Genomic DNA, 16553 nt, shown 5'->3' on the forward strand with positions numbered 1-16553 from the left:
ACAAAACGTGTTAGCAAAAAACTAACAAAATGGACAAGAATGTTTTGATATTTTTGCTGAAAAAAATAAAAATAAAAAATAAAATGCTAATTAAGATTTTTTTTTTGCAATGTATGCACTTCAGGCATTTTTTCGATTTATAACTTTTGTGGTTCTTTTTTTTATGATTTTATGACTTTCAAACTTTAGCAGATCTAGTAAACTGTTTGAAGTAGTTATAGTAACTCTTTACTGTAAAGAAAAGAAAAGGTCTTTTAAAAGATTTCCTGTTTCAGTGGCAACCCCAAAATTAAAGACTTATAACTCTACAAAAAACCAAAGAGGGTCAAGTGTTTGATACCATTGTAAAGAAATCTTAAGCCTAAGAAACTGTGGAAAATTCACAAAACTTGAACCAAAATGTACATTTATTTTTTTTTTCTGATTTTACAGTATACGCCTTAGGGTGTAAATGAGGTGGCTCCAAAAAAGTGCTTTTGTGTTGTTCTCAATCATGTAACCTGTAACTGAGTACAATTTTGTGTTGATACGACAAAGCAATCAAAATGTAAAATAGCATTACAAAAATACTTTAAAACATAATAATTGTACATAAGAACTAATTACACATGCAAATACTACAATGACTAAAGGTATGCTCTCTCTCCAAAGCATGCAGGCATGAGTAACAAGACCTCATTCAGTTCCATTAAGTGTCATTTGAGCCATCAATGACATTTGATTCATGTACTTGGCACCATATCCTGGGGGCCAATTGTAATTAGGGTGAACGATCCTCTCTGCCCATATTTGGATGACTTCCACCTCTGGTTGCTGCGATTTGAATCCTAAAACGATTGGTTTAGCATTCCATGACGCTGGACAATGTACTACATAACTTCCGATAAAGTCATCTGATCCAGGTAAGCTAACATGTTTTGGCCATCTCTTCACATGAAACATGTATGTCAAAAGATATATACTTAGCTATTACATATTACTAATATATTACATATATATATATATATATATTTTTTTGCAAGTAAAACAAATAGGCTTGTTGTATTCTACACTTGAGAACTGTCCAACAACATAAGACACGTCTGTTTGATCAGTTTGATGTTTTTACCAATTACAATAATATGTACAGTGCAAATATTTTAATAAATTTACAAAAAGGAATATTTCAGACTTGTCTGCAAATTTCAAAGCACTTGTTTAGTTTTGGTCTAATAACTAGCTTTTAAGCTTTAAAACAATACCTATTTTGTGATAGTCAAGACTAATAAAAGGTAGTTAAGATTTTGATAATATTTTTTTCTTTCTCAGCAGGCCCAAGCTTAAAGGGTTAAATACAAAAGTGTTAAACCGGAAATTAACTTTGCTCCCTATGACAATACTTTTTTAAATGAGCCTGTAGATTACTGGATTGTCTGAAACTCTTCCAACATGAAGTGCAGTGGTATGGCTTCTCTCCAGTATGCACTCTCTCATGAGTTTTTAGGTTATATGATTTAACAAAACTCTTTCCACAAAAAGAACATATGCAAGGCTTGTCATTTGTGTGAGTTTTCACGTGTGCCTTTAGATGTGATGTCCGAATAAACGTCTTGCCACAATGATCACAGTTAAACGGCCTTAATCCAGAATGATATTGCAGATGAACTTTGAGATGGCCTGCTTGTGTGAAACTCTTTTCACACTGATGGCATGTGTAAGGCTTCTCTCCAGTGTGAATTCTCAAGTGACATTTAAAGTTTCCTCTATCTCTGAAACTCTTGCCACATTGAGGACATGTGAACGGCTTCTCTCCTGTGTGAATTCTCATGTGACGCTTAATATCTCCTTTTTGTGCAAAACTCTTTCCACAGTAACAGCAGGTGAAATAATTTTTGGCTCTTATTCTTTGAGATCTTTGCTGTGTAAAATTCTTTTCAGTCTTTGAGCCACTAAAAGATTCTTCATCAGTCATGAAATTCTCAAATGTATGATACTGATGGTGTTTCTCCTCCACGTCATTTGGTTCTTGACTTTCTTCTTTTATTTTTATCAAGTCTAAAATGAACATAGTAAATTGAGACAAATGTGAAAAAATAAATACAGTTGTACCCCTATTTAATGGCAGTAAGCAACAAAGGCCAGTTATCTACTTTGAGATCTATGATATGTTGAAGGTTAGTTTTTTCTTTCTTACGTAGATTCTGGAATTATTTGTTTGTAAAATTCTAACTATAATTTAACCACTTCTATTCATTTTTAACTACAGCTGCCAGGTCTAGTGATCTATAAGAAGCTATGAATCATCAGAAGCTTCAATCAGAAGCTGAATGTTTCTCAACAGTCATTATGAAGAATCAAGTATGGACACCAACCTCTTTGTTCCTCAGTATCTTCTTGTTTCATTCTGCATGCTTCTGTAATACTGATGTCTTCAGTCTCCTCTTTAAACTCCTCTTTAACAAACTTCATTTTTGCAATAAGTAGACTTCAGTAGTTACACTTGGAGTTGTTTCTCTTTATATACAACCTTTTTCTTTCTTCACTTTTTCAGATGATGGAAATAATCACAGCATTAATTGGTGAATTGCCATGGAAATGGTCTTCACTCCAGAGGTGAATCACGATTGTTGTGTGGTATGGAAGAGCAGCTCTGCCAAAAAAGGGACCAAATTCCTTAATTTTTACAATAACACCTTTTTGAAGGAAATGCCATTATGCTGTTTACAATGTATAACCATAGCTAGGCAGTGAAACATTTATGTATTACACAAAGAAACTAGACTTCATGACCTTAAGAATGTAAGCTTAGCTGTGTGTCAACCAAAAGAATGTAACAAGGTGGATGCAATAATATGGGTAGGGATTATTTCATGCAATGCTAAAAATGACTAACTGCTTAAAGGCAGAAGTTGGGTTAAAAAGCGGACATGTAGTTTATTCTACACCTCAGAATGACCTAAGACCTTGATGACCACTATTGACCCATTTCATGTGACGTCACTCTATGACCATACTGCCATGTTTGTGACCAAAATTCTATATACCTTCAATGTGGTGCACTGTTGGATGTGGCAAAATGTTTGTTTCTATTTATAAATCTTAAAAAGAGACACTGCTGTTTACTAACCAGAGCCAAAATATAATTTTTCTTTCAATAAAGTTTTATCTTTCAAGTGATGCTTCATTTCGACCACAGTCAAGCAGCAATAAAGGGGGAAAAGCAGGGATAAAACACTTGTTGGTTTGTAGCGAGTGTTTGTATCTTGCTAGCCTGCTTAGCATTTCTTATCCTTATACATTCATCATTTTATCCTTTGCCATTTTACTGCGTGCTTCTGGTTTTTCCGCTTTTCTACTGTTTCAACCGCATGTATTTTACCACGCGCACGTTTTCCCTCTTTTTTTCTTTTTCCCCCCGCTTGTCTACATCTCGCGTCTCGACTGTGTGCATTAGTTTTCTCCACTGTGTTTTACACAGATTATTGCATCAATCTCAAACCTCTGCTGATCAGGAACCCCATCGATCTCAAACCCTTGCCGTTCAAGAACCATAACAACAACAACAACAACAAAATCAAACAATTGCGGTAAGTCATGGCATCCGCTCATGTTATTTCTTCCTGCATTGCATGCCACATATTTACTATAGCTTCTTCTGTCAGCAGTGAGGGATTTAAATGTGATAAATGTAAGGAATTATTCAGGCTGATGGAGAAGGTTAATGACTTAGAGACAAGCATCCGAGTGCTAGTGGAGATCAGTGAGAAAGAGAAGTTGGTAGATACTGTTTAGGATGAGGGTAGAACAGTGAGCAACACACAATTTGGTTCCGGCTGTGGAGCTCCTGCAGCAGGGCGTTTGGATGACGTCTTCGCTCAGCAAAGGGACACCTCTCTCCCATTCTTGTTAGGGTTTCCAATCAATTCTCCCCACTCAGAGATGCACCCACTGAGAATCATGTTGAAAGAGCCTTTCCCCCCCCCCCCTTTTTCTCCCAATTTGGAAAGCCCAATTCCCAATATGCTTTTAAGTCCTTGTGGTCACGTAGTGATTCGTCTCAGTCTGGGTGGCGGAGGACGAATCCCAGTTGCCTCCGCATCTGAGACCGTCAACCGTGCATCTTATCACGTGGCTTGCTGAGCGCGTTGCCACGGACACAGCGCATGTGGAGGCTTCACGTTCTTGGAGTCAGACCAACTGTGGCAGGACCAACTCATCACCATAATCATAGGCTAGATTTTATTTTGTTTTATGGAGTTGATGAACTATAGAAATTCTACTGCAGAGCGATGACATCTCAGATCATTACCTCGTTACTTGTTTGCTGCGATCAGCTAATGTCACTCAATCTACACCACTCTTTCACTCAGGTAGAACTATTCTTTCGACCACTAAAGATAGCTTCACTAATAATCTTCCAGAATTGTCTCACATACTCAGTAAGCCAAAAAGTCTATAAGAACTTGATTTGATATCAGAAAATATAAATACAGCCTTCTCTAGCACTCTTGATAGTGTCGCCCCCCTTTGATTTAAGAAAATTCAAGAAAAATGCCCCGCACCATGGTACAATGATCACACTCATGCTCTCAAGAGAGCAGCTTGGAAAATGGAGCACAAGTAGAAGAATACGAAATTAGAGGTATTTCGTGGTGCATGGAAGGATAGTGTATGTAGCTACAGACAGGCACTAAAAGTTGCCAGGCCAGCATATTTTGGCAAACTCATTGATAATAACCACAATAATCCTAGGTGTTTATTCAGTACTGTGGCAAAATTGGTTAAGAATAAAGCAACAGCTGAACCAGATATTCCCTTGCAGCACAATAGTAAAAACTTCCTGAATTTCTTTACTGATAAAATTGAAATAATCAGAAATAAAATTGGAACTATGCAATCAACTGTCACAGAACCTCAGAAAACAGTGTCTCACGACTGTCCTCCCAAGCAACTTCAATCCATCGCTGTCATAGTTCATGAAGAGCTAACAAAATGTATTAAAAAAAATCAAAAGCCACAACATGTATGTTAGACCAAATACCAACTAAGCTCTTAAGAGTTATTCCCTGTAATCTCAGAACCTCTTCTTAATATTATTAACTCCTCGCTATCCTTAGGACATGTCCCAAGAAACTTTAAATGGCAGTTATTAACCGCTTAATAAGAAGCCACAGCTTGATCCTGGAGAATCTACCATTTATGTCGAAAATACTAGAAAAGGTAGTGTCCTCCCAACTATGTCAATTTCTACAGAGAAATGGTATATATGAACAATTTCAGTCAGGATTTAGGCCCCATCACAGTACAGAGACTGCACTTATCAGAGTTACAAATGACTTGCTCTTATCATCTGATCACTGCTGCATTTCTCCTATAGTACTTTTAGATCTTAGTGCTGCCTTCGATACGATAGATCACAATGTTCTCTTGATAGGCTGGAGAATTATGTTGGTATTAGTGGACTTGTATTAGCATGGTTTAGGTCCTATTTTTCATGCCGCTACCACTTTGTATGTGTAAACGAGAAATTGTCAAATCAAACAAAAGTATGGAGTGTCACAGGGATTGGTTTTAGGGCCTCTGCTTTTCCTCTAATACATGCTTCCCCTGGGAGCTATTATCAGGAATCATCAAATAAGTTTCCACTGTTATGCTGACGATACCCAACTTTATATCTCTTCTAAACCCAATGAAAATTCACAATTCTCCAAATTAGCAGAATGTATCAATGAAATCAAAGATTGGATGGCCAGAAGTTTCCTTCTACTCAATTCCAAATTAGTACTCAAGGTACTAATTACCTCTAAAAATAAGCCACTAAAATATAATTTGACTCGCAATGGATGTAGTTACATTGTCTTCACAGCTAAGAACTTGGGTGTTATATTTGATACCAGTCTGTCTGTTGAAAATCAAATTTCCAATGTTTGTAGAACAGCATTCTTCCACCACAGAAATACTGCTAAGTTACGACACATGCTCTCTGTTGCTGATGCCGAAAAACTAATGAATGCGTTTATGACCTCAAGGCTAGATTATTGTAATGCATTACTCGGAGGATGTCCAGCAAGTTCAATTAATAAACTTAACATTTTTTCAAAATGCAGCTGCCAGAGTGCTGACTAGAACCAAGAAAAATGATCATGGGGCCTGGGTAGCTCACAGAGTATTGAGACAGACTACCACCCCTGGAGTCGCGAGTTCGAATCCAGGGCGTGCTGAGTGACTCCAGTCAGGTCTCCTAAGCAACCAAATTGGCCTGGTTGCTAGGGAGGGTAGAGTCACATGGGGTAACCTCCTCATGGTCGCTATAATGTGTGGTTCTCGCTCTCGGTGGGGTGCGTGGTGAGTTGTGCATGGATGCCGCAGAGAATAGCGTAGGCCTCTACACGCGCTACGTCTCCGCGGTAACGCACTCAACAAGCCACGTGATAAGATATGTGGATTGACGGTCTCAGACATGGAGGCAACTGAGATTCGTCCTCCACCACCCGGATTGAGGCGAGTCACTACACCACCACGAGGACTTAGAGCACATTGGGAATTGGGCATTCCAAATAGGGGAGAAAAAAAAAAAAAAAGAAATATGATCATATTAGCCTAATTTTATCATCGTTATCATAGGAGGGGTAATCACTGGCACGCCAGCAACGGCATTCCAATCTACATCTTGATGTAATCCTTCCTCATGATCACGCAGCGTGTTTTCATCAGCTGAATGGGAGACTAAACAAAAAGTTTAAACGAGTCTACAGTATACCCAATAGACTCGTGCAGTGCGTGCAAGCCATTCGCGCATCACGAGCCAGCAGAGCTTCACTTTCGGTTAACCGCGCGAGTTAATGCGCCCGCTGTGCTTCGGTCAGGCTGCATGGATGACAGCCTACATTCTGTGTTTTATTTGTTTCTTTTTCCTTTCAGAACAACATGTGATGTAATAAGGAAAACACCACTATTCATCTGTGAGGTTTCCAACCCAGCATACAGGTACACCCTCCTTAAACCATAGTCACACTCAAAACTACATTAAATTATTAAAAGAGAAAACATAAAACATAAAAATCTGAGTCTATTCAAAATCTAAATTAAACCTGGAAATAAAGTTTTAGGATTTTGCAGGTACGATTCAGGGTTAAATAGTTGATCGGCTTGTGATGCGTGAATGTCTTGCACACTTTAATAGTGTTTAAGCTCCCATTCAGCTGATGAAAACACGCTGTGTGAACATGAGGAAGGATTACATCAAGATGTAGATTGGAATGCAGATGTGAAACACTTAATATAAATCAAATAGCCTGCTCCTCTCTCACTGTTGCTTGCAAGCTATGATTACGCCTCTATGTGATTTTGAAAAATATACATACATAATATAAGAAATAGTTATGATTCCACACAATTCCGTGAAAACTTGTGACATTTAACTGTGTTAACTCATTTTGTACAAAAGGACACGTTTTCTTTCATTAAAGAACTTTCAAAAGATGCTCTGTGAAAATTCACATGCAGGATCATGATTATATCATAATCATCAGGTTTTGCACAAATTTTCACTTTAACTGTTATGCTGATAGTATAATTTGAAATGAAAAATAAACGTTTAAATTAGAAAAATGCAAAATATAAACATTTTCACAAGTTTGGGGGGGGGGGGGGGGTCCTTGGCACAGCCATTGACCAGGAAAATAAAAAATGGCACTCCATGTCTAAAAGGTTGCCGACCCCTGGTCTAGCTCCGCAGTACTTAAGTGACCTTCTGACACGCTATATTCCATCACGTTCATTATGATCACAAAATTCTGCCTTGTTAATAGTTCCTAGAATATCAAAATCCACAAAAGGAGGTAGATCCTTTTCCTATTTGGCTCCTAAACTATGGAATAGTCTCCCTAACACTGTTCGGGACACAGACACACTCACTCAGTTTAAGTCTAGACTAAAGTCTCATCTATTTAGCCAGGCATACACCTAATTTAGCCATCAACTCACAATTAGGCTGCTTTAGTTAGGTCTGCCGAAACCAGAAACATCTATCATGATCTATAACTCTGCATAAAATTGAATGGCATCTACACTAATATTATTCTATTTGTTTCCATGTCTCAATATCCTGAAGTTACCAGAGCCGGCCAGATCCAGCTTCATTCCTGCTTGGTGTCAGACTCCACTGTTACGTGTTGCTGAGTGATGACGACAAACTACAGCCGGAGTTAGCCAGTCTTTTACGATTGACTTCAGAGGATGAACTGATGCCAACTCCAATTGTAAGACATCGGATTCTTCATATACCACTGCCTGAACCTTGGACTTAGGATGGGCCCCACTGAACCTCACCGAAATGACTTGCCGGTTGAACTGCGATGCACCTTATTAATCTCTGCCTGCATCACCTTTGTCTATTGATGCACTACACTCTTGAAATGGAATACATAGACTATCATTGAATTGCCAACAAAAACCTTCATCAGCCAACTAACAAAGGACAATGCATCTATGTGAACTTCTGCCATTAATCCAGTATGGACTTTAATGCATTAGTCATTAATTTTACAGTTCATAAAAAATATTTTTTTAAACACTGGACCTTAACACTTACTTAGTTTACAAATTAGCCATGACTTGCACTGCACACAAATAACTAATACTGGCATTATATTCATGTTGTTTAGCCAGAAGAGAACTGACAACTTATGTAACCTACATCTTATTGAGTTTTGTGTTCCTTGCCACAGTTGCCTTCAGCTTGCTCATAGGGGTTCTAAATACAATTATTATTTTATTATTATATAAATTTACAATCATATTTAATCAAACTACACAATGATCACTCTAAGACATTATAGATATTACAGTTTAATTTTCTGTTAATGTATGATTTTCTGTAAAGCTGCTTTGAAACAATATGTGTTGTGAAAAGTGCTACACAAATAAAAATGACTTGACATGAGCAGCAAAACCATGTCATCTGTAAAGAATGCCATAAACAGGTTGCATCCAAAAGTGGAAGCACTTCAGATCTCTTCCACCATTTACAACAGCGGTATAAACTGCAGTATGAAGAGTGTGTTAAACTTTGTGGTGCTGCTGCAACCCCGGCGGTGAAGCCTTTGCAGCCCGTAAAGTCTTCTGCCCCGAAACAAAGCGCATTGCAAGCTTCATCTGCCATCTCACATGTATCTTTGTCTTACAACTGAACATTTAGTACAAAGATATATATCGTGTATCGCTATTCAGCTTAAAAATACAGAGATATGATTTTTGGTCCATATCACCCAGCCCTAATTCAGATAACCGCTCTGTACATTTGTGGTGAGAGAATATCATCTCAGAATGCTATTCTGAGACGCGGGTTAGCGCTATTTTGGCAGCACAAGGGGGACCTACACAATGTTAGGCAGGTGGTTTTAATGTTGTGGCTGATTGGTGTATAGGCTAATTGATTATTAGACATACATAATTATATTATACAGTACTGTGCAAAGGTTTTAGGCACTTGTGAATAATGATGCATAGTGATGATTTCTTCAAAAATAAGGCCATAAACAGTTTTATTTATAAATTAACATCATACAAAGTTCATTAAACTAAAAAAAGCTAAATCAATATTGGGTTTGTTTGACCACCTTTGCCTTCAAAACAGCACCAATTCTCAAAGTACACCTGGACACAGTTTTTCTTGACTGTTGGCAGATAGGATGTCTCAATTGCTTCTGTGTCTTCATGTTATCCCAGACTGATTCGATGTTCAGTGGGGGCTCTGTGGGGGCCATACCTTCTGATGCAGGGCTCCCTGTTCTTCTATTCTATTCACAAAAGAAATGTTTGGGAGTCTAAAATGTTAAATTTACTACTGACACACTAAAGCTGAAATGTAAATAACCATCTTAAGAAAAAACAATTTGTGAAACATTTTATGTTCCAAAGACTTTTGCACAGTACTGTATATAAATGTATATCTAGATATACATTTATTTAAATGTATTTTTTATACTATAAAAAAAAAAAGTATCTTGAACACTGTATATACAACTGCATACATTTTAACAATCTTAACATTATATTAATTGTATTAAGTGTAATTTTGCAATTGTCTGGCAGGTGTCTGCACAAGGGGAGCTCTTTTATGAATACCACAAATCTTTTTTTGCCAAAATCAGCTATGTACATCCAAAGGTTCAATCGAAAACTTTATTCATGGAAAAAACATGACAAATAAGCCACATGTGTTTATAACACATGTAACGTTATGCTGTTTACAAATAAACAGCTTTTAGTCTGTGAGTTAAACAATAGATAGTTTTCGATTATGTCAAACACACCCCACTGCTATGATAAGGGTAAGCACTGCATTTCTCCAGTACCACCAACGAGATAAAGAAATTCAAAACAATGTGACCACGAAGAAGATGAGAAGATAAATATGAAGATAAATTTAAAGGAGCAATATGTAACATTGACATCAAGCGTTTAAAATGTGTACTGCAGTCCAAATTCAAAATATTGGAGAGAGTTGTCTCCCCCTCCCCCCCCTCCCCAGACTCGAAGCTCACGCTGGTTGCCAGGTTGAGGACACGCAACAGGAACGGGCAAACTGATAATGGCAAGCGACGAGCCTTACACTGTAAGTTGATCAGCTAATGTATACGTTTGCAATGTTTTTATTGTTTGCAAATTATATACCCGCTCATGTGGATTTTTTATAACTCTGTCTATGTTAGCTAGATGTATTGCTGGCTTCCATGGATGCAGCACGCTGTGTTTGCCCACTAACTTGTTTCAAATCTGGCAACCCGGGGTGTCGAAATACTATTGGGAAATGGGCAGTGAGCGGGATCACACAGGCCAAAACGCAAACAGAAATTCCGGCCCGGAACAGACATTTAAAGTAGAATATTGTTTTTGGAGAAGCCAGTATTTCAACTTAGCTTGTTTCCTAAATCTGATAACATATTATGATAATTTTATGCTTTACAGTACAGTAAATATTTTACATATTGCTCCTTTAAGTGGTCGATTGTAAGAAAATAACTTTTAAGAAAAAAACTTCGTCTTGCACGTGCATTGATAGCCTCACTTTATGCACACTGTTAGAGCTTTCACACGTCAGGAACTAAAGACATTCAAGTCTCTAGAATCATGTCATTATTTTTGTGGATTGGTACTGGACATTAGTTTACCGGTGGAAAAGAACAATCGAGAAGATGACCGCATTAGTGCCACCGCAAAGGTATGTTATCAACATTAAAACTATAGCCATTTATAAATAATACAGCTTCTTGCAGATTTAGGTAAACTTTATATACACAAATTCTACTCAGTACACATAAGGACACAAAATATGGACAATGTATTTGTAAACCAGAAGTCACTGAGCTCAAAATAATGGTCAAATATTTCTCTGAAATATTATTTTTATCTGTTTCTCAGGTTCAACACCTGCCATGAGATTCCCCTCCCTTGTTAATGAGTTGTAAACTGTTTTATTATAGATTTAGTTTCACTGTGCTCCTTGAAACAACCACACCGTCTTTTTCCAGAGCAGCCTGTATTTCTCCTGAGGTTACCTGTGGGTTTTTCTTTGTATCCCGAACAATTCTTCTGGCAGTTGTGGCTGAAATCTTTCTTGGTCTACCTGACCTTGGCTTGGTATCAAGAGATCCCTGAATTTTCCACTTCTTAATAAGTGATTGAACAGAACTGACTGGCATTTTCAAGGTTTTGGATATTTTTTTATATCCTTTTCCATCTTTATAAAGTTCCATTACCTTGTTACGCAGGTCTTTTGACAGTTCTTTTCTGCTCCCCATGGCTCAGTATCTAGCCTGCTCAGTGCATCCACGTGAGAGATAACAAACTCATTGACTATTTATACACAGACACTAATCACAATTTAAAAAGCCACAGGTGTGGGAAATTAACCTTTAATTGCCATTTAAACCTGTGTGTGTCACCTTGTGTGTCTGTAACAAGGCCAAACATTCAAGGGTATGTAAACTTTTGATCAGGGCCATTTGGGTGATTTCTGTTATCATTATGATTTAAAAAGGAGCCAAACAACTATGTGATAATAAATGGCTTCATATGATCACTATCCTTAAATAAAAGACAGTGTTTTTGCATGATCAGTCATATTTTCAAAATCAATGCCAAAATTTCACAATTTCTGCCAGGGTATGCAAACTTTTGAGCACAACTGTATATTGGCGTTTCACTCCATAGAGTGCGAAGTATTCAGCAACACTGATGCGATTCGTGTGGCAGCCTCTTGAGAGTGTGATTCACACCAGATATCCTAAGAATATTACTGAACTACAAACAGCTTTATAAGAAGGAATGGTACAAAATTCCAAAAAGGCTGAAGATCAGATCCAATTTTATGAAATGTTTTCCAGAAATCCAAGGGTTCACATACTTTTTCCTGCAATTGTATGATCATGCCATCTTCAATAAGAAAAAGATTTACGTTGAATAATAAACACGGACGCTGCTTCATTTTATTAGTCATTTAATTGTAGGAGAACCTCATAGAAATATTTGGTTATTGTACCATCTTGTACTGTTTGAACATGTTTGCACATGCACTTTATGTAGAAATGTGTAGGTCTTTTAGTTCTGTGTAGTCTCATGTAGTTCTGTGTTTGTTTTATGTTGTTTCATGTTGTTTTTATGTAGCACCATGGTCCTGGAGGAACGCCGTTTTGTTTCACTGTGTACTGTACTAGCTGTTTATGGTTGAAATGACAATAAAAGCCACTTAACACACTTGACTTGGTTCCACAGCCACCGCAGCAATATCGTATATGCTGAGGAAAAAGTTTAAGATCAAAGCAGGTCAATGGCTTATCAGATCTTCAGTGTGAGAAGAAGCTCATTGGTCACGAGAGTTGAGTTGTTGAAGCCGTTAACACTCCCCTGCTAAGACTTTTCATCTTACTTTTTCTATATCTCTACAGTTTGTTTTAATGTTACAGGTCCTGTGATTTTATAACTACAGCCACCAAATCTGATGAACTGCCTGGAGCTTTGATACTTTAATGTTCCTCAGCAGTCATTAAATAAAAATAAAGAGTGGGCACAAACCTCTTTGTTCCTCAGTATCTTCATTCCTCAGTCTGAATGGTTCTGAAATACTGATGTCTTCACTCTCCTCTTTAACAAACATATTTTCAGGGGTACTTAAGTAGGTTCCAGGGGGTAGTTGGTGTTTGTTTTTCAACCTATAAAAAGAGAAAATACGACTTAATATTAGGGCAGTATATAAATTAAAATAATTAATCATGATTTTTCAAGGTAATGCATTCAGTTTCTCTTTAATATAGACACCAGTCAGATGTCCAGTGCAGCAGTGCTCTTTACTTGTCTCACTCGCTCTCTTCTTCATAACATTACAACACTTTATCTATACTCCTTCCATCACACAAGCCAATCAATAAGTAAATTATGAAGTAACAAACAGATATTCTATATTTCTCAAATTACATTAAGGCGCAAAAGAGGTTCACAAAAGACATATCTTCAAACACAAATCTGCAATAAAAAAAAAAATTAACCACACTTTATGGATCTTCACATAACAGGTGTTTTGTCCTCTGATATATATATAGTACTGTGCAAAATTTTTAGGCACTTGTGAAAAATGTTGCATAGTGAGGATGTCTTCAAAACTAATTACATAAATAGTTTTCATTTATCACTTACAGTGCACCCGGAAAGTATTCACAGCGCTTCACTTTTTGTTATGTTACAGCCTTATTCCAAAATGGATTAAATTCATCATTTTCCTCAAAAAAATACCCCGTAATGACAATGTAAAAGAAGTTTGTTACAAATTTATTCAAAATAAAACTAAATAAAAACAAATTATCACATGTAAATAAGCATTCACAGCCTTTGCTCAATACTTTGTTGAAGCACCTTTGGCACCAATTACAGCCTCAAGTCTTTTTGAGTATGATGCTACAAGCTTGGCACACCTATTTTTGGGCAGTTTCTCCCATTCTTCTTTGCAGGACCTCTCAAGCTCCATCAGGTTGGATGGGGAGCGACGGTGCACAGCCATTTTCAGATCTCTCCAGAGATGTTCAATCGGGTTCAAGTCTGGGCTCTGGCTGGGCCACTCAAGGACATTCAGAGAGTTGTCCCGTAGCCACTCCTTTGTTATCTTGGCTGTGTGCTTAGGGTCGTTGTCCTGTTGGAAGATGAACCTTCGCCCCAGTCGGAGGTCCAGAGCGCTCTGGAGCAGGCTTTCATCAAGGATTCTCTGTACATTGCTGCATTCATCTTTCCCTTGATCCTGACTAGTCTCCCAGTTCCTGCCGCTGAAAAACATCCCCACAGCATGATGCTGCCACCACCATGCTTCACTGTAGGGATGGTATTGGCCAGGTGATGAGCGGTGCCTGGTTTCCTCGACATGACGCTTGCCATTCAGGCCAAAGAGTTCAATCTTTGTTTCTCATGGTCTGAGAGTCCTTCAGGCGGGCTGTCATGTGCCTTTTACTCAGGAGTGGCTTCCACTTGGCCACTCACCATACAGGCCTGATTGGTGGAGTGCTGCAGAGATGGTTGTTCTTCTGGAAGGTTCTCCTCTCTCCACAGAGAAATGCTGGAGCTCTGTCAGAGTGACCATCGGGTTCTTGGTCACCTCCCTGACTAAGGCCCTTCTCCCCCGATCGCTCAGTTTGGCCAGGTGACCAGCTCTAGGAAGAGTCCTGGTGGTTCCAAACTTCTTCCATTTACGGATGATGGAGGCCACTGTGCTCATTGGGACCTTCAATGCTGCAGAAATTTTTCTGTACCCTTCCCCAGATCTGTGCCTTGATATAATCCTGTCTCGGAGGTCTACAGACAATTCCTTGGACTTCATGGCTTGGTTTGTGCTCTGACATGCACTGTTAACTGTGGGACCTTATATAGACAGGTGTGTGCCTTTCCAAATCATGTCCAATCAACTGAATTTATCACAGGTGGACTCCGATCAAGTTGTAGAAACATCTCAAGGATGATCAGTGGAAACAGGATGCACCTGAGCTCAATTTTGAGTGTCATGGCAAAGGCTGTGAATACTTAGGTACATGTAATTTTTTTTGTTTTTTATTTTTAATAAATTTGCAAAGATTTCAAACAAACTTCTTTTACGTTGTCATTATGGGGTATTGTTTGTAGAATTGTGAGGAAAATAATTAATTTAATCCATTTTGGAATAAGGTTGTAACATAACAAAATGTGGAAAAAGTGAAGCGCTGTGAATACTTTCCGGATGCACTGTAATTCATACAAAGTCCAGTAAACATAAAAAAGCTAAATCAATATTCGGTGTGACCACCTTTTCCTTTAAAACAGCCCCAATTCTCCTAGGTACACCTGGACAAAGTTTTTCTTGGATGTTGGCAGATAGGATGATCCAAGCTTCTTGGAGAATTCACCACAGTTCTTCTATCTCAATTGCTTCTGTCTCTATATGTAATCTCAGACAGACATGAAGTTCAGTAGGGGGCTTTGTGGGGGCCATGACATCGCTTGCAGAGCGCCCTGTTCTTCTATTCTAATCTTTTCTATTTGCACAAGTAATGTTTGGGAGTCTAAAATGTATTTTTTCTAATGACACACTAAAGCTGAAGATATAAATAACCATCTTAAGACAAATGTTTTTGTGAAACATCTTATGTGCCTAAGACTTTTGCACAGTACTGTGAATATATATATATATGTATGATTAATCATTTAGCCCTACTCTCACTAAAATACTGTCTTAAATTAAATGCCAATTTTCACGAAATCTGAGATGAATACCTGAAACATACTAAAGGTCTGTTCACACCAACATCAAAACAATAAATTAAAATGATAAAATGAAGAAAAAACATTCTAATAAAGAGAAATAATAAATAAATAAACAGTATGTGGTGCTGTTCTAAAAAATAATGTATTCTGGTTCATTTGCTGTAACTGTTATGTTTTTTCATTGTTTTTGATGGATTTTGAGGAATACAGAATCTGTTGCATAAATCGACATCTGTGTGTCTATATTTATGCATATGTATTTTCCTATAAGTTCGATTCAATTAAACCAACTGCTCTATTTTTTAAAGTAAGGACAAAATGACAAGGCACAGAGATATAAATACACGTGAAATAATACTCATTTAAAAAGCACAAGAAAGCTAAATATGAGGTATAAAAAACACGGGTTTAAAGTCTCATAACAGCTTTTTATATGAATTTATTGCATATCTACCTTGATTTCAAAGGTTTTTTGTGTGTGACGAGTAAATCAGCACAGTTAAGAATACACCTCTGCCCTGTGTCTTTATTAGCAATACTTTACTATAAGTGTATTTTTTTTAATTTATTTTTTTTATGTATGGGGTATCCGCATAAGCAAAAAGAAAGCATGTATTAACATGCATTGAATTATTGTGTGTGTGTGTGTGTGTGTGAGAGAGAGAGAGAGAGAGCAGTTGAATACATGCATATACATACAGTGTCATGTTTATGCATATTTATAATACAAGCACATTATATTAGTGGACTTTCAAAAATAGAAACACGGTTTTTTTAATACTTACGTGATAAAC

The 16553-nt window shown here is 37.5% G+C and overlaps 1 protein-coding gene across 1 annotated transcript in view; it reads right to left on the reverse strand.

Moving 5' to 3' along the window:
• The window catches only part of LOC127442891 (gastrula zinc finger protein XlCGF8.2DB-like), a 295005-nt gene extending 281812 nt beyond the window's left edge, over window positions 1–13193 (reverse strand). The window contains exons 1-2 of the mRNA XM_051701219.1: window positions 13057–13193; window positions 2352–2629 (exon numbers count right to left, since the gene is read on the reverse strand). Of these exons, the coding sequence (XP_051557179.1) occupies window positions 2352–2448 (97 nt within the window). The 5' untranslated portion in view covers window positions 2449–2629; window positions 13057–13193. The remainder of the gene's footprint in view (window positions 1–2351; window positions 2630–13056) is intronic.
• Window positions 13194–16553: the final 3360 nt, after the last annotated feature.

Source organism: Myxocyprinus asiaticus, chromosome 6 (genome assembly GCF_019703515.2).
Source record: "Myxocyprinus asiaticus isolate MX2 ecotype Aquarium Trade chromosome 6, UBuf_Myxa_2, whole genome shotgun sequence".
In the NCBI taxonomy this organism is placed as follows: domain Eukaryota; kingdom Metazoa; phylum Chordata; class Actinopteri; order Cypriniformes; family Catostomidae; genus Myxocyprinus; species Myxocyprinus asiaticus.